Source organism: Gekko japonicus, unplaced genomic scaffold (genome assembly GCF_001447785.1).
Source record: "Gekko japonicus isolate JY-2015 unplaced genomic scaffold, Gekko_japonicus_V1.1 scaffold467, whole genome shotgun sequence".
In the NCBI taxonomy this organism is placed as follows: domain Eukaryota; kingdom Metazoa; phylum Chordata; class Lepidosauria; order Squamata; family Gekkonidae; genus Gekko; species Gekko japonicus.
Window position 1 is genome coordinate 721,708 of NW_015169787.1, and position 18,538 is coordinate 740,245.

Genomic DNA, 18,538 nt, shown 5'->3' on the forward strand with positions numbered 1-18,538 from the left:
TTAAGAAAGTGGTTTAGACGAGGTAAGTGTTGTGGAACTGCTTGGAGAACGCCTACAGCCAGTTTTCTACAAATGTGCAAAATCATTATTTTTGTATAGCTCAGACGAAGAGGACAAAATCCCAGATGTGGCGGGAGAAGATAAAATCCCAAGAGGGCTTGGTCATCCTGGAGATCGATGAAGCTAGGCAAGTCCTGATTTGGTTTCAAATGATGTTTGGCTTGTCTGTATGTGTTATGAGAGGGGCCCGGAGGGAATCTTCCTTTGGTGGCCCATGATGGCTCTTGTCAGCCCTGCGTATGACCCACATAGTTATAATCCCTCTTCAGATCACATCCATGCATCGAAATCAGTTCGTGCAGAGAGGGGGGAGGATGGAACAAGGGCCCCACCCTCTGCCTACAGATGTTTGCAAAACTTGAGAATGATGTCTACATGCTTACAAAGTACAGGTGTGTAGGCACTGGCTCCATGACTGGGAATGCTGCTTTTTAAATTTTTGCTACATGGGTGTAGCCTGAGGACAGCTGCAGTTCAACAGCAACAGCTGATAATAAAGGGTAATGTGCAAAGAAAACTGTAAAGAAAGCACATTGCAACAATCAAACTGGGGCAAACTTGTCACTTGCTTTCTGAGGACAGCTGCAGTTCACCAGCAACAGCTGATAATAAAGGGTAACAGTAAGTAGTAATGTGCAAAGAAAACTGTAAAGAAGCACATTGCAACGATCAAACTGGGGCAAACTTGTCACTTGCTTATATCTGTGGATTAGAATGGTGCTTTGGGGACAGGCAGGACCCTTATATCTGTGGGGTAGAATGGTGCTTTGGGGACAGGCAGGACCCTTGACTTCTATGGTTGCTAACATCCAGGTGGTACCTGGAGATCTCCTGCTGTTACAACTGATCTCCTAATATCCACAATCAGTTCCCTTAGAGAAAATGGCTGCTTTGGAAGATGTAATATACGTGTTATACCCTGCTGAGGCTCCTCCCCTCACCAAAACCCTGTCATTGCCAGGTTCTACCCCCCCAAATCTCCAGGCATTTCCCAAACCAGAGCTGGTAACCCTACTTGTAACTCTTAATTGAAATATGATAACACAAGAAACCATCACAACAATCCAGACTGGATTTCATCCTTCAGTATTTAGAAAAGTTCATTTATTTGTTACACATATAACAGACATTTGACATTTAAGTTCATACTTACTCTTCTGCTGGTTTTCCTCTTTCTTAGATTAAACTCACCAAGGATACAAAGGATATGAACAGTAGAATTATTTGCATAAACCTACTGACTTAAGATGTCCATATTTTCATGCATCACTAAAAACTAATGCATATATAGCCCATTGCAGTCTTGGATTTAGTTTTGTTCAGAACAGCATAATGTTATTTCTGCACGCTTGGTTACCATTGTTCTCCTTCTTTCTAGACCTGCCATCACTTAGGCTGTGGTCACACGAGCAGTTCACGCTGATATTGTCGCAGTACCTTTGTGGATGTAAAGAGCAGGACCAGACAACAACATCTGCCTTCTGTGCCCCAGTCATTGGCACCCAGGTCCAATGCATCCTGGAAGTGCAATTTGCCAACACCGGGGAAAGTCCAGTCTTTATGTATGCCATCGTTTCCATGTATGCCAGCATTTCCCGACATCTGAACCCCCTCCCCCATTGCGAAGTCAAGCCATTTGGGAAGTCTGAACCTTTCCTTCCTTCCTGATCAGGTAGCTATGTGCACATAAGTATATAATCACCCCTGGCATTGTCATTCACTGCGGCCAAGTAGTCATTCTGGATTGGGTCTTCCCGGGGGAATTGTTTTCGAGTGATAACCCCCCCCCAACCCTGCTCTCCTGTTTCTGCATCAGAGTTCCTGTTTGAGAGCATCCCATGATTGACACAAGGGTAAATGTAGTGATGTCAATAGGACTACTGCCATGAAAATCTGCACTTTACCGTCCCCAAGTATTCCAAGGAAGAGAGGTGAAGGGGAAAAGGCCAAGAAAGGCCAGAGTACCTGACAGAGGGATTGTGGAGCAGTCAAAAAGGAGCTGAGCTTCCAATACAAGCTTATGTGCATGGATGAAAGACAAAAAAAAGAAGATGCTGCAACAATCTGAATGATCGACCATGGGGTGAGTATGCAGTGAAGATAGTTCAGGGTGGGATGCCTGACCAAAACTTCCTGCAACTATTTATATCACCATAAATAGAGGTGTGACCAGATCGTGCCAAGCCTCCAAGGTGACCGCAGCCCTAGTTTAGCGAAGCATAAATATTCCAGCATTCGTTCAATACACTGATGGGTCAGTGGAACATATAAGGGAGCGGTGGCGCAGGCGGTAAGAGATGCCTGCACATACATCTGGCCGAACAGCTTCAGCTGTTTGAGCCCCACTGCAGCCGGGGTGAGCGCCTGGCCCTATGTCCCAGCTCCCACCCACCCAGCGGCTCGAAAGCCTGTTAAAGGGCAATTAGACTAATGGGTACCTGCTACTAAAGCAGGGAGGCACCCGTCCCTGTGTTGCAACAGCGAGCGGCAAAGCGAAGCAGTGGTCGACGGCAGTGGCGGAGAAAAATGGTGGCTGGCGAGGCAAGGAGCGAGCGAAGGAGGCCGGACCAACTGGCGTGGAGGCGGAGCAACGCAGCAGGCCGGAGCCTCATCGGGACAGAGGCCGCAGCGGAGCATGCGTGGAAGTGCGAGTGGTCCTGGCCGGAAATGGAATCGCTACAGCCGGAAGAAGGGAACTCCAAAGACCAGCACCAGAAAAGGATGCCGCCGACTACCGCCCGCAAGAACAGGACAACAACCGAAGATCCGCTGCAAAAAGGGTGCCTGGTCAGGTAGTCACCACCCCTGTATATCTGTGGCCCTAGGTTAGATTCTGTAAAATGTGATTAGCACTCTCTGTAAGCTGCCCAGAGACCCTTAGGGGTTAGGGCGGGATAACAAATTGAATAAATAAATAAATAAATATAATAAGCATGGACATTCTGTTGCATCATCTTAACTATTTCCATATAGGGCTAGAAATCAGGTTGATCATTGATGACAAATAATCCTGCTAGATTACCAAAATGGCAGTTTCCATGGGGTAGTAAATAAATCCAGTGCATTATATTCCTACCAAACAACTCTTCTGTGTCATGCAAACAACACACTTGCCATTGGTGAACAGCAGTAGTTACTGTGCAGGGATAAGATGCAGTTGGTTGCACCCATGGGTGTCTCAGATTGTGCCTATTCATTTCTCCACAGTAGACATGGTTAGAAATGTGAGTCTTTGCTAATATGGAGTCCCAGATGGGGGAAATGGAATGTGGAACAAGAGATGCTAAATGATCAATAGAAGTAAAAACCCACCCTCAATTGTTTTTCCTGGCTCTTCTAAAGTTCAACAGTCTTCAGTTTGGTTTGACATAAGTCTGCATTGGGCAGGCATATGTACTTTGCAAGAGGAGGCCTGGAAGTGTGTGTTTGTGCGAGTATTTCATGCTGACTTGTGTTTGCTGCACCCAGTCCTTGTCGATGGAGCCTCTTATGACCAAAACAAGCAAGCAGGGGTGCTGGGGAGAAAGAGCTTCGATTACTTCATTTGTGGACTGGCAGGTTGAATGTTTTCAAAGGCAGTCAAAGCAACAGCCATGCAGCAGAGGAGGAGACGTGGATGGATGGTGCTGAGCAGCAGTCCAGAGAAGCTGGCTGGTTGGTTCTGCTTCCTCGAGTCTGCCACTGCAACCAGCCTGGCCAAACTGGCATGCCCTCCTGCCTGCAGTAGGCAGAACACCAGGAAAATGGCTGGGCAGGCAGAGAGAAGCACAGTCAGCAAGAGGTGCAGCAGCCTCTGTCCATGCATGGGAGAGGGATTAGAACATAAGAACATAAGAGACGCCAATGTTGGATCAGGCCAAAGGCCCATCCAGTCCACCACTCTGTGTCACACAGTGGCCAGACATACCAGTGCCATCAGGAGGTCCAGCAGTGGGGCCAGGACATTAGAAGCCCTCCCACTGTTGACCCCCCCTAGCACCAAGATGACAGAGCATCACTTGCCCCAGAGTCCCTATCTATACCTTGTGGCTAATAGCCACTGATGGACCTCTGCTCCATATGCTTATCTAATTCCCTTTTGAAGCTGTCCATGCTTGTAGCCGCCACCACTTCCTGTGGCAGTGAATTCCATGTGTTAATCACTCTTTGGGTGAAGAAGGACTTCATTTTATCCGTTCTAACCCGCCCGCTCAGCAATTTCATGGAGTGCCCACGAGTTCTTGTGTTGTGGGAAAGGGAGAAAAGTACCTATTTCTCTACCTGCTCTTTCCCATGCATAATCTTATAAACCTCAGTCATGTCACCCCTCAGTCGTCGTTTCTCCAAGCTAAAGATTTGGCTTGTTGCTGTTCATTCTGCATGATGAGAGACTGGCTGAAAGGATGTTTGCTTCTTATGTGTTTGACTCCTTGCATGTGCTTCCAAATTGAACTCGAGAGCATGAATATTTCCTGCATGCTTAACTCCTTGACCCTAAATGGTGCATACATGTGCCTCTGGCATTTACTCATTTTCTTGAACTGTCTGCTTGGCATGTGCTTGGACTCCTCTGCCATTGATCTTAGCCTTGGGGTTTCCCATTGGTAACCCTGTCTTCCTTGGGGTTTCAACTCTGTAGGAAGAAACCACTTTCTTAGTACCTGGAGTCTGCAATGACTTACAGACTCCTGTTGCTCCCTCTGCCTAGGCCATACCCAGGTTCTTCCGGCCAAGCTACATATTTTTGGGTTGTTCACATAGGCAAGCCAGCCACATCTTCTCCATGGGATCTTTTATAATGAAAACATGGTAGCAAAAACAACAGCTGCAGGCTGTTTCCTGTGAAGAGCCTGGTTCACAGTGAGATTTCTCCACACAATCTTATATGGGAGAAATATTGTGGAAGGCTTGTTGCTGCTTACCTTGGATGTTTTCCTTTAAATCTCCTGCTAAAGTGGGGGTGGGCAGAAGGAAGCAGCAGTTCTACTGGCCCCAGATCCTTATGCTTCTCCACATCTCACTGCTGTATTGCATAGCTGGTTACAAGATGTGATGCAGGGACAGAACCTTTAAAGGAATGGAGGAGACTTACCCTGGCTGCTTCTTCTTCAGATTTGCTTTAGGATAAGAGATAGTTGTGGCTGAATGAGGAAAATGAGACAGATGGGGCATAACAGTTATGATGATTAACCAGCTCTGAGGAGTCACCTAGGCTGGGAAAAACCCTATTTGGCCAGATAGGTTTGATTTTGATTTTACAGCCACAAGTGAAAACATGACATCCTTTGATAAATTAACACCACATTATTGGCCAAGCTGGGCCAGGTGGACCTTTGGGCTCTAGTACCTAAGGCCCAGATTGATTAAGGCCTTTTTTGACACATGTGGAGGGAGATACCTGAAAAGGAGCTGTCCTTTCTGTATATATGTGTGACCGTGGGTGGGTGGGGCTGCATAGGAAGCCATGCAAAAGGACCAACATTCACTCTACAGATCAATCCATGTGCAACTTCCAGCAAGTAGGGGAGGACCAATTTTGTAAGTCTCAAATAGCTTAGCAACCTTTCTGTTGCTAAGGGATCATTTGGGAGTAAGAGCATCCTGCTAGGTAACCTGGGAAGAACCATCACAGTAGTAACTCTAGATTTCTTGGGGAAGATCATCAGCTGGCTTGCAAGTGCAGCTAGAGGCCTGGTCAGTCTTTAGGGTTGCCAAGTGTTACCTTCCTCTGCAGTGGGGGACTCCTGGGCCGGTCACGGAGCGCGCGCCGCATCCACGTCACCAGGAAGTGATGTGACGCCGCCAGGCATGCTGGCACCATAGAGTTTTCCCTTGGATGACCGTGGCCCCGCCCCCAGCATGCCCGGCGTCATCACGTCACTTCCTGGTGACGTGCACATCAGGGCGGAGTTCCCCCCAGGGCCTGATGCGGCGGCGGTGGGGAACGGACCTCTGGGGCGGGGGTTTCCCCGCCCCTCGGGGGGACTTGGCAAGCCTATCAGTCTTTCTTAAGAGTGGAGATGACTTGTCTTCCAAAAGGTGCATACCAAGCTGCCTGCCTGCATTCCTCATCAGGCTATATTACTGCATCTGGACTGTGTTCCCTAAAACCTGAATCAGGTGGTTTTATGGAGGTTTGCATAAATACCTGGAGAAGGTTTGGGGTCAGGGTATATGAAGGACTGTTTCCTCCTGTACAATCTACCCTGCCAGCTGAAATCCTTCTCCAAGTCCTGCAGAGGCAAGGCAGCCAGAGACAGGGTTTTTTTCAGTAACGGTGCCTTGCCTTTGTAATACCTTCCCCTGACACCTACTTTATTGTTTGTTAGCTGCCAGGTAAGACATTTATCTTTCTTCAGGCTTCTAATGGAAGGGCTAATCTTTTAAAGCTGTCTTTATGACCTGCGTCTACCCTGAGGTGTAACGGATAGAATTTGAAGCTGCAGAATATTGTTTTATCTGCTTTTATGTCCCTGGCAGGTTCTTGGTCTCTTTAATGTCTGATTTTTAATTTTGTGAGGTTTGTGGTCTTTTGTGATTTTATTGTTGTATTGTTTTTATGTTGTGTACCTCCTTTAGCAGATCGGATGGGTGACATATATGGTGGTGGAAAGTGCTATCAAGCTACATCTGACTTATGGCAACCCCTTAGGGTTTTCAAGGCAAGAGATGTTCAGAGGTGTTTTGCCATTGCCTGCCTTTGTGTCACGACCCTGGTATTCCTTGGAAATCTCCCATCCAAATACTGAACAGGGCTGACCTTGCATAGCTTCTGAGAGCTGATGAGAACAGGCTAGCCTGGGCTTTCCATGTCAGGGCAGGTGGCATATAAATGTTTTAAATCAATCAGCCAGTCTATCTGGGTTCTGACTTGAAGGAGGAGAAGTTGCTCCTGTGCTTGATCCTCAGAAGAAGGCTTTGTGTTTGTGTCAGATATTTTATTCACTGAGAATGTCTCTCACCTTTGCACTATGAGTACTCGTGTAGCTCTGCAGAAAGAGAGAGAATGATAACAAAATAGAAATAAAAACACAATAACACAATGAATAAAAAAGTGTCAATAAATATACATAAAGACCAGCTGGCAGTAGCTGGAAATCAGAAACGTCAGAGCACGGAAACACAGAACTTACCCACTTCCAAAGGCCTTCTATAATAAACAGATTTTAGCAGAACTCTGGAAGGCCAAGTTGGCAGGAGTCAAATGAATCCCAGGAGACAGAGTTCCACAGTTCAGGGGAAGCAGCAAAGAAGTCCCTGTGCTGCATGCCTCTTGCCCTACTTCTGACAACCTCGGCTCCCAAAGCAGATATCACCAATTGATTTCAAGTCCTAGGCAGGTAAGTTCACATAGGTGGAGGCGGTCATTCAAGTACTTTGGACCAAAACTGCTTTAAGGGTAAAAACAGCCATTTAAACCAGGCCAGGAAATACGCAGAACATCAGTGCAGTTCACAGAACACTGGTCTTATATGCTCATCAGTTAAGACCATGACTCTGGCCATCTTTTGGACATACTGATAATATTAATGTTTCCAGCAATTATTCAAAACCACACCACATAGACCATATTAATCTGCCCTGGATATTACCAAGGTGAGTGTCACTATGGTCAGATGTGTGATGACTGAGTTTCCCCATCAGACTCACTACTGGAATTATGTAGATCCTAATAGAGAAGTTCAACACGTGAGCATCCCTGAAGCAAACTAAGCTCTCTAGGCCTGTCAACCAAAGCTCCTTCAGTTCTCAAGTCTGCTCTGTAGACTATCGTGTGGGAGCACAGTTGAATGGAAATCTCACTGTGTGGGTAAGTTAGAAGAGGAAGGTGTCACTTCACTCAGAGAACTCTACCACGCACAGTGACAACCGAGAAACTGTAATTCAGTAGAAGTTTCCAATCAAATGTCACTTGGCATTCTCTTGCAAGCAACCCTGGCAGCTGCTGGGGCCCAGGGTTTCTGCTGCCAGTGCCCCAATGTGTCCTTTCCCTGCCTGCCCTCTTGCCAGTGCTCCACTGCTTACGCTGCAGCTGTACACACTACCCAGTGCAATCAGGGTGGTGCAGATGGCTGTGATCACAGGTAGTGGAAGGGCTTGCAAGCAAAACAGGAGAAGCATTGACAGGCAGGTAGTGGGATACATTTGTGAGGGGGCAAGAAGGTGGGAAGCATTTCTCCCCCCAGGGCTCCCCAAAATATGGAACCAGCCCCGATGATTTACACATAGCCCCCAATTTATTGTAAAGGATTGTTTTATTATAGTACACATGCAAAATAGTGTGTCTGCATTGTCTTCTCTAATCCTAACCTTGGAGAATGTATTTAAAACACCTCAGCACTAGAATGAAATGTTTAGGACCCAGCATCATCTTCTTTGTCATTTCTGGGCATGGGACAGCAGTCACTGGATGTGTGTGGGGGGGAGGTACTTGTGATTTCCTGCATCGTGCAGGAGGTATGACCCCGGAGGTCCCTTTCAACTCTATGATCCAATTCTCAAGGGAGATGCAAGGAAGGGGAGCATCAAATTTGTCATAAGTGTGGCCCATCCTTACTCAGAGATGGCATCCACACAACCACGGGATTGCCAGTGGCCTCATGCCTCCTTTGACAGGCAGGCATCCATCCATACAAAAGGTCATTGCACATAACGGGAGGGCTGTGACACTTGTGCCTACCACATCCCCCCCCCAGCCCTCTTCTTCCTCTTCGTGCAAGTTGCTCGAGTTCTGAGGTTGAAGTAACTTGTACTCCAGCAGAACAGAGGGCATGGATGAAGATAATGAAAGAGGTACAGAGGCCTTCTGTTTCTCATAATGGACAACACAGAGAGGAGGGCCAGGGCTATGTTGTGATCCTGTTGCATGTAAGTGCTCTGTGCACATTAGGGTGGACTGTGTCCCTTGCGCTAGCATCATATTTATAGGGAATTGAGATTTGTTCATCTCTGTTGTAGCCATGTTGGAGGCAAGCTGGTTAAACATGTTGACACACTCAGTTCAGTGCTGTGGGAAAAAATGCATTTTCTTCCTGTGGTGAAATTCTTTAAAATTTATTTTTTATTTTAGTTCTTTCTTTCCCTCCACAGCAATAAGGCATTTTAACTATTTCACTTTTTGAAAGTGAGCCCTTCTCAGTTCCTCAGAACTGAAGCTATCTATTTCAAGTAGGAAGTCAGAGCAACTCTGCAGCAACTTAAGAAAAACCCTCTTGGCTTCCTGGAAACCGAAAAAAAAAAGGTGGCGTTTTTTAGAGAAGTGGATAAAATGGTCTCTGACATCACTTGGCTCTACAGCGTAACAGCAAGTGGTTAGTCTTGGGTGTCAGAGGAAGCTGCTCTCTGGATGATAAGGCGGCTTTGCAATGTATGTGCCTAGCATATTCCACATTTGATTTGGATGTTGGCGAGAAATCGACACAGAGATAACACTTATTTTGCTTTCCAGAGACAGACACACATGCTGTTTTGTAAGGATACTTCTGATACCTGGATATAACCATGTTTTTGTGGTTTAAAGTCTTGGTGTTTGGCTTGGCCCTTGTGGACACGGACGCTGTCGATAACGGTAGGTAACCACTGCTCATTTGTTCTTTTTGGTACCACAAATAGCAGGCGTGCCATGTAATAACTTTAGATCCAGGCCCACAAAAATACCACAGAACAGCGAGCAAACTTTTGAATTTTCCAGAACTCTTCGTCTGGTTGGATGTTTGGTGCAAAATACGAGAGAGGGACGGGGGGAAGAAGTTTCAGGGCATAATGAGAACTACCTGGTTTGTGGCTTGTGCAGTTTTAAAATGGAGTAGAAGATGTGATGGAAGTTTAACTGGATTAAGTGATGTTGGTATCATCTGAGACTACTGGGCCAAATAAGGCATACTCCCTTGAAAAATATAAAACCCTAGAGATAATAGGGTGTATCTCCAGCAACCCAGTAACCACTTCTTGAAATCAAAATCATGTTGAATCATTAAAAGGCCCAATGAATTTCATCAATTCTTCAGCTGCCATTGATGGTGTGAAAGGTTAGATATAAGTATTTTAATAAATAATATTTTAAAACATTTACATTCCTAGGAAGCCTGAGGTGCTTTGGAAGCATAAAAGGATTTCCTTGATAAGCACGTTAATGATGGTCAATTAGATGCTCTGAATAGTGGTTTGATTATCACTGCTGATGCTTTGGGAGCATTTTAAGCCATGCTCACTATTTGGATCCCTGCTCTTTGGGCATGGTCCAGAATCCTATGCAATATCTTCCTGAGCAGACAAGTCAAAATATTTTTCAGAAGATATGACACCTAAAAACTACAGCTCCAAACAGGTTTGTACAGACAACTTCACAGGGAGCTCTCTCATCTCAGTGTAACTTGGTCCCAAAACCATGCAGTTAGGTTTTCCATACCATACATTATCTTGTGTTTGTCAAGGCTTACCTGCATTATCCTGCATTGCTGCAACCCCCTCACCCCCCGGAGGAATGTGCTTCTGAAAGCAGCTTGCAAGGGTTTTCTTTCAATTACATCTTTAATTGCATTAGAATTTTTAAAAGAAATGCTAACAGAACTGAGACTTGGTTCCTTATTGAGAAGACAGCCTGACTAACTTCTTTTCGGTGACTCCATACATATATATGTATCACCCCAAAGGCTAGTTATATATTTATGTTTAACAACCTGTTCTGAGGCTTACTTAAAAATATTATAGCCGACTGTAAAAAGGACTTCTCTGTTAACTTCTGAGCCACTCCCTGATCTCAGATCCTGTATTTAGTTCCTCAAATTTCAAGCTCCACTGCACCACAGATTGTCTTTTAAATATTGAGTTAATCTGATATTATCAAATAGTTGGATAATATTGAATAGAATTGTAGCTGTCAAGAGAATACTTGATCGTCAGTGTTATAATTAGTGACACAGTGTTTCTACTTTAGAAAACAAAGCCTTCCTACCTTTTGTATTGCCACCCCAACCTAGAAGTTTCATAAGGTGTTCAACTCCTACAGTCCCTATACTGAATTTTTAGCAAATCACCAAAGCTTCCTGCAAAATACATGGGGGGAAAATGATGGAGGATCTCAGTAGCCCCAGTTCCCTATTATCCTCAAGACTTAAATATCTGAGAGCAGAACTAAGATCAGCGTACAGTTGGGCCCAACCCCATATGGTCCAGCTAATAGGAATTCAAGGGCCGCAGAAGGGAACATTCAAGATAACATTTATGGGCAGTATGGAGGTATGCTTCTTTTGCCCTGCACCTGCTTGTTCTTTCCTGCAAGTGCTCCCAGGAGACTATTTTTATCCCAGCAGAATTAACTTCTGGTTTAAGAGCCCACCTGGGTAGCAGAGGGGTGGGGAGGGGATGGAACCTGTGAAAGGTGAAGCACAGTACTCCCATCTGCTTTTTCTCCTATGCAAGTCCACCTCCCCCCACCCCAGTCTCCGACTAAAGCAAGGACTTGGGAACCCCTGTTTCTCTGGTAACATTTAGTGATCCCTTGAAGAGGCCTCACTGGTCTCAGCTACTGCCAAACGTGGTTGAGTTTACATCATTTGGAGACTTTACATTTAAAAACATAAAAATGGAGAATGAGGGAAGAATTCCTGATCCCACCATTAATGTTTTATATACAATGACAGCATCTATTTGAGTTGTTTCCACTCTACCTGTTTAGACTGCAGGAGATACCTGATGCTGACTGAGAATCCAGACAATGTTGCTGTTGTGAAATTGTATCTGCATTTTCTCTGTGTGGTTTTTTGGGTGGTTTTTTTTTTTTTAAATGTTTGGGGGGTTTTTTAAAATTTAAATTGTAATTGTAGTCCACATGTGGATTGACAAAACGACATTATTAGGACTATAGTCCCCTTAAATTTTCTTCCTGCTCTTCATGTTTTTAGAACAACATCTGCTGCTTTCAGCTAATTAATAGCTTCTTAAATCTTAACCAGTTCTTGTTGTGATAGGGGAGGGAAATGAAGATGCTTTAATTAATGCCTTTCTCTCAATATTTCATTTATTCTTTTTTTGTTGTCAAAACAGCAAAATTCAAACATGAAAAATAAAATAAAATTAATGAAGAATCCCTTTAGCTCCAAAGGGAAAAGCAGTAATTAGCCCCCCCCCCAGCAGCAGCATGCCCCCAAAGTAATTAAGGATCCATTCAGGGTTCATGGGTGGATCCATGAGGGGCCACCATGAGGTAACAGGAAGCAATTAATTTAGCACCACAATTAGATGCCCCACTATGAAAAAAGAGGTAAGAGCTCAGACAGCTGAGGGCAGTAAGCACAGATCTTGGTCCATGCAGGGAAGGGAGAGAGGACTAAACTCTGCAACTTCAACTTGATTATAGTATTAAAATTTGTCTGTGCTATTCCACTATTAGTATTTTAAAGGAAAAAAGGTTTCCTTTTAAATGCATATTTCCCCCTGTAAAATGCTTAATAAGGCAGGGAACTCAATTTTGATTAGCAACACCAAGTGGAAGTTAAGAGGTAAAGCCCCTCTTCCTTCCTTACACAACCCTGAGGCAAACTGAGGCTACACAAGCCTGCAGATTGCATTTTATAGAAGGACCAAGATTAATTTTTATAGAAGGACCAAGATTAATTTGAGTGATCTGTATGAGCCCTGCAAAAGGCCAGTTGCAAAGGGAAGTTGAACCTTTGTTGAACTGGATTTACTGATTTTATTTCTAAGTAAAATAATAATAGAGTCATGCTTACGGGGACAGATATTGCTGGGTTTTTTATTGGGCAGATAACAGTGTATCAAATGTATAATGGAGTCCTCATTTCAATTCTACTTATAGCACATTGTGGGGGAAAAGTCTTTCAGCAGTGTGAAAGTCTCATAGTGTGGAAACTGTCTGCACCAACAAAATTTACAGTCATCATTGTTAGCTTTCTGAACTTATTGTTTTCAGTAGCTTTTAGATTTCTTTGTGTTTTTTTTAAACTGGATATCTTCTTAACTAAACATAACTGCTGTCTATGTCTTGTAGAAATGACCATCTTAGAGAGGTACACAAATTTTGCCTTCATCTTCATCAGTCTGGCTGTTCTCTAGATTTATTCTTCAGCATTTATGTATGCGAAAGTCAATGCATACATTTACTTAAAATTATTGTCAAAATAGCTCTTGAGAGCAGCTGGTAGGTAGGTAGCCATTGGATATAGTATATGAAAATGACCAGGTCTTGAACCGTAAAGGCCGAAGAACAGAATTCTGTTTTGTGCATTTCTTTGCTTTTTTTCTCTTCATTTTTATAACTGACTTTCTCCAGTTGCCTGCTGTTCTCTTTTCTTTAGCAAGACTAGGCCAGTGTCTGTCTCTGCAGCCCACTTCTATTGTTACTTTATGCAATGTCTAACAGAGAAGGCATGGAAAGGGGTTGGAAGGGAGGGTGTATGACAATAGTTTTCTTCAAAAGACAGATTTTCATCCCCTTTGTCTGCATGAGGCAGCTGCCTAAGGCATGTGCTATCCTAACTAATTGTTGCTATAGAAATCCTGCAAGGGACAAAGATTGAGGAAATGTTCCAGTGCTGAAATAGTATGATATTCTTTTGCAGCTGTGAGGTAGGTAAGAAGATAGTTTCTATTGCTTACCATCTCTTAAGGGAATTTTTTAATGTTGTGTGCACGTGTTCTTAAGCAGGTCAATCTGCTTTTCAGTGAGTGTGTATATTTTTGCAGTCTCTAAAAATAATCCTTTCCCCAGATTGTTCCATCTATACATTTTTATCCCATCTTTCCTCCAAGGAGTTCAGTGTAGAATATGTGGTTATTGGGGTGGACTGGCCATTTAGCTTACTTAGAAATCTCCCAGTGGGCTAGTGATCTAGAGGGCCATTGGTGGCCCGGTATAAGCACAGCCAAGATGCAGCAAACTGTACCAGTGTTTCAGGCACACCTTGGCTCATATAATCAGCAACACTTCATGATGTCATTGTCTCTTGTATTGCTGGATGAGCTGGAGCTGCTGGGATGAGTGGCCCCTGCAGCCTGGCTTGTAGTGCCACAAAGGCCTTCTTCCAGGGCTGCTTTATTTCCCAGCCCTTCCACCTCCAGTTTAACCCCCAGAACAGCCCTTGAAGAAAGTTAGGCTGAAAGAGAGTTACTGCCTCTAGGTCACCCAGCAAGAATCATGGCAAAATGGGGACTTGAATCTGGGTCTCTCCAGTTCTCCCCCAACACACTAACCGCTGTGCTGCGCTGGATATTCTATGGGACAGAGGTGCCTGTGTGTGTATAAGTGCACAGAGCCATGTCACCCTCCCACCCCACTCAGCTTTCCATCACCTGCATTGAACTTTGCATGCCTAACATGGGGGATACAAGACTCCAGACCCACCTAACCTTCTGTTATTAAATAAAGAAAATATATAGAAGAAAATAGCCCAAAACATTTTGATCTGTGTAATTTTCTTTCCTAACTTTTTCCTCTCTTTTTGGACCAAAAGTGCACATGCATTTTCAGGAGTGTTAGTGATCACTCAGGAATCTTCCCTGTGCCAGTTAATGTACTTTGCCACTAGTCACAAAGTATGGCATTACCACTTGAAATGTCATCACCCCCCTCCACCTCTGTGAGAACATACTCCTCCACTTCCTGGCTCTAGAAGTTATGCCACCTGTACTGTTCTATGACTAGACTCCACTGCAGTTCCAATCATGACATCTCTTGGGACAATGCGCAACTCTCCCCCACTTTCTGCTTGCCCACAACGCTCCCATCCCAATTTTTTCATCATATCCATAGTTGTTCTCACTCAGGTTTAGAATGAAACTGACAAGAGCTGTGCCTGCGTATCATTTCTGCCTTCCACGCATGCACAACTACAGTGAGAGGCTTAGAAGTCCATTCAGTGGTGTGGGTAAAAATTACTCTAAGGAGGAGGATCAGTTTTCTTTGGAAAGAACTGCAAAAGAAAAGAAGCCACTAACTTGGTGCTTGCCAATGTGTTTCCCTTCACCAGTAAAATGCCAGAAAAATCCAAAGTGACTTTAATGGAACAGAAACAAAACCAAAACCGGGGTGCTTCAAAAGGTTCTCTGCCAGATGACTGACTAGTTAATCCACAGTTCAAAGAAAGGAAAAAATCAGAAAACACTGGAAGAGACTGGACTAGCGGTTCTAGACCCGGGGTCCTCAGTCTTGTTGAGCCTTCAGACACTTTTGGAATTCTGAGGAAGGGTAGAGGAAACCTTCACTAACGGCTATCTTGGGGGTAGGGCTAATAAAAACATTTAATTTTTATTTTATTTATTAAAATATTTATATCCCCACCTTTTCTCTAAGCTCAAGGTGGCTGAGTAGTCCCAAGTCTCCCAAAACATTTAGAGGTCCCAAGCCAAGTGGGAGGAAATGGGGCTGCGCACTGGCATTGCACCCGTGCACTGATGTCACTTCCAAAGAGTTAAAAAAAGGACGTCTGAAAAGAGGTCCAAAGAAGTGGACAAAAGCCAAGTAGTAGGAGAAGATTCAGACTTGTTTCCTGTACCATTTTTAGGCTCCAAACAGCCCTGGGGTTATTATTGCCTGTTGGGGGCTGTTTGGATGTGCAGACCCTTCCAATAGGCCCTGTGGCCATTTTGGGTCAGGAAAATGGCATGGGGGGGGAGATTGAAGCTGCCACCCCACGGTGATTCAATGCTCCCTTTAAGCTGTGGAGTTTTGTGAGCAAAAATTCTATTTTGTGAGCTACTGGCATTAAAGTTGTGAGCAAGCTATTTGGCTACTGCATAAATTAGTTTGCTCTGGAGCTACCCCTCCTGAACTAGGCTAAAAAACTGTGAGCTAGCTCACACTAACGCAGCTCACAACTAACCACCTCACAGGGTGTCTGTTGTGGGGCGGGGAAGAGAAAGGAGTTTATAAGCTGTTCTGAGACTCCGAGTGAAGGGCGGGGTATAAATCCAATTCTCCTCCTCCTCCTCCTCCTCACTGGTCATGATCCAAATTGGGCCTCTATGGCACTTCCCAATTGAGTTCCCATGGGAAACTTGCAACGGCCATCTGACTGCGAGCCCCCAGGGGTGATCACATGTTACATGTAATGTTTAATTCAGGCCATAGATGCTGACGTTTTAATACCTCTGTTTTTCAAAGGATTTCAGCTACATAGGGAGCAGCAAACCCTCCACTTTCTCTGGAAACTTAAACCAACTAGTATCTCTCTGCCAAAGAGAAGAGCCAGTCCTGGCTTTCCTCACCTCTTTGGTGCAGATGCCTCAGAAGAGCCCAGGAAATATCACCTTTTCATCTGGAGGGAGCACTCATGTGGAAAGAGCTGTCTCTGTCATAGGAGGTTACTTGGCTTAGGATCTCTCAGCATTTCATGACTGTCCCTACCCCATGGCAGCCATTATGTGGTAGCGTCTTCTGTCACAAAAATTCTGCAGGCTCAACAAAACTGAGAACCCCAGGAGTAGAAACACTAATCCAGTCTTCTCCAGCATCTTTGAATACTTCCTTGTTTTTGCTGTAGATAAGTGTATGTGTCCTGTTTCTGGACTCTCCTTCCTTCCTTTGTCTTGCAATGTTCTTAGAGTGTTCCAGCGTCTGTGCTGGGGTGGGTGGAGAGGGAGAAGCCACTATAGAAATGGATCCAGAAGGTGAGTTTATGGAAGCTGTACTTTCCAAGTAGAAAACAAAATATGCCTTTAGATTTAAATGAAGTGAAAAGAGCTGTCATCTTTGGTAGTAGGATTGCCACACGGTTTCAACAGAAATACCGGATATACCTGATAAAAATTTGTTTCTCTCTCTCTGACACACACATGTGCGTGCGATAAAAAAGAGAAAAAATGCCCTGTCCCTTCTCCTTCACAGCTAGTTTTCTATGTGCAGAAGAGTTTGTTTAATTTATTTACTTCATTTATACCCAGGGCTTTTTTGTAGAAAAAGCCCAGCAGGAACTCATTAGCATAATAGCCCACACCCAACAGTAGAAACTCATTAGCATATTAGGCCACACCCCTGACAGTACAGCTCATTAGCATATTAGGCCACAAACCCCATGCTTTCCCTTGGCTTGCCCAGGCACACATGCCAGGGAAGGCAAGGGGGGGCATTTAAATGCCTCCCCGATCCTTCCAGGGCCACCCTGACCTGCCCGCCTCGGAGTCGCCGGGGGGTCACTCTCCAGGCCTTCCCTCTGTAGCCACGCACGCAGAGGTTTTGGCTGTAGTGGGCATGGCCAACTCTGAAGCCAGCCAGAACTCCGTTCCTGTGTGTTCCTGCCCCCAAATAGCCCTGTTTATACCCCACTTTTCTCCCCAATGGGGACCCAAAGCGGCATACATCATTCTCTGCTCCTCCATTTTATCCTCACAACAACCCTTTGAAGTAGGTTAGGCTGAAAGTGTGTAATGGGTCCAAGGTCACACAGTCTTCCAGTGCCTAATCCTAGGTTCTCCCTTTCCAGCTTTCTTCAGTTGAGCCAATAGGATTTCTCCAGGAGAGTCCTGCCTGGCCGCTGAATGGTAGACTTGATTCTTTTTAAACCTTGCTGGCTGTGATGAAGGACAAGAGGGTGGGGGTGTCATCATCAAGTTACAGGGAAAGGAAGGGCCCATTCATGGAGCTTGACTGAAATGGCTGGAGGCTTTCTTAATTAGAAAATACCTGGCATTTATATGTCCAGTATTTTCTCCGTTTCTTTACCGGACAGAAAAGGAAAATACTGGACTGTCTAGTTCAAAACCGGATACCTGGCAACCCTGTCCAGTGGAGGAAAGGAGCCACAATGCTTGATTTTTCTGTTCTGCTCCATGCCTGCCTAGGAAATTTGATGGGCGTTTATTTGGCTTGAAATAAAACTAAACTGTCCAGCTGCCTGAGCCTGTTTGTATACACGATCAAAGATATTCCGGGCAGTACCAAAGGCTGTTGTTCCAAATCAACCATTTCTTTTTGAAGTTACAGAGAATCATATTAAATCAAAAATTCTTGCTCAGTGTCTGAAGTCATTCTGCTCTAAGTTATTTTTCTGTCACTCTCTTTTTAGAAGAAATAGTATCCAATTGCCCCTCTATATCCATAAGAAGAAATAGTATTTTTTTTCTAAAAAAACTCTGAAATTGCATACATTTGTGATTACTGTTTAAAAATGTGGTTTTGACATGTTGTTTCAGCAGAGTTCCATGGAGGTCAGGTGAAGTGGGCATAAAGTGAGCTGGGAGATGGGGTGCAACAGCTGATTTCAGAGTAGTGAAGATCAGGGGTCATTTCCTGCAGGAGCGCACAGGAGCAGAGATCCGGCAGTAAAGAGCCCAGGGGGTGGGCACATGCAACAAGGCTGCTTCCAGCAGCCCTCAGTCAGAGCAAGAAGCAGCCAGGTAAGCTACAGAGCCCCCCCCGTCCCCCAGTCCAAAACAGTCCAATGGCACCGTTAAGACCAGGTTTTATTCAGGTACAAGCTCTCCCTCCTCTGTGAGGACAGATATGCACGTACCCCCCCCGCCCCAATAACTAGCAATCCAAAAC

At 44.8% G+C, this 18,538-nt stretch overlaps 1 protein-coding gene across 1 annotated transcript in view; it reads left to right on the forward strand.

Annotated features, from left to right (window-relative positions):
- Positions 1-9,451: 9,451 nt before the first annotated feature.
- The window catches only part of PTPRC (protein tyrosine phosphatase, receptor type C), a 118,984-nt gene continuing 109,897 nt past the window's right edge, over positions 9,452-18,538 (forward strand). Inside the window, exon 1 of the mRNA XM_015416947.1 lies at positions 9,452-9,607. Coding sequence (XP_015272433.1) covers positions 9,541-9,607 — 67 coding nt within the window. The 5' untranslated portion in view covers positions 9,452-9,540. The remainder of the gene's footprint in view (positions 9,608-18,538) is intronic.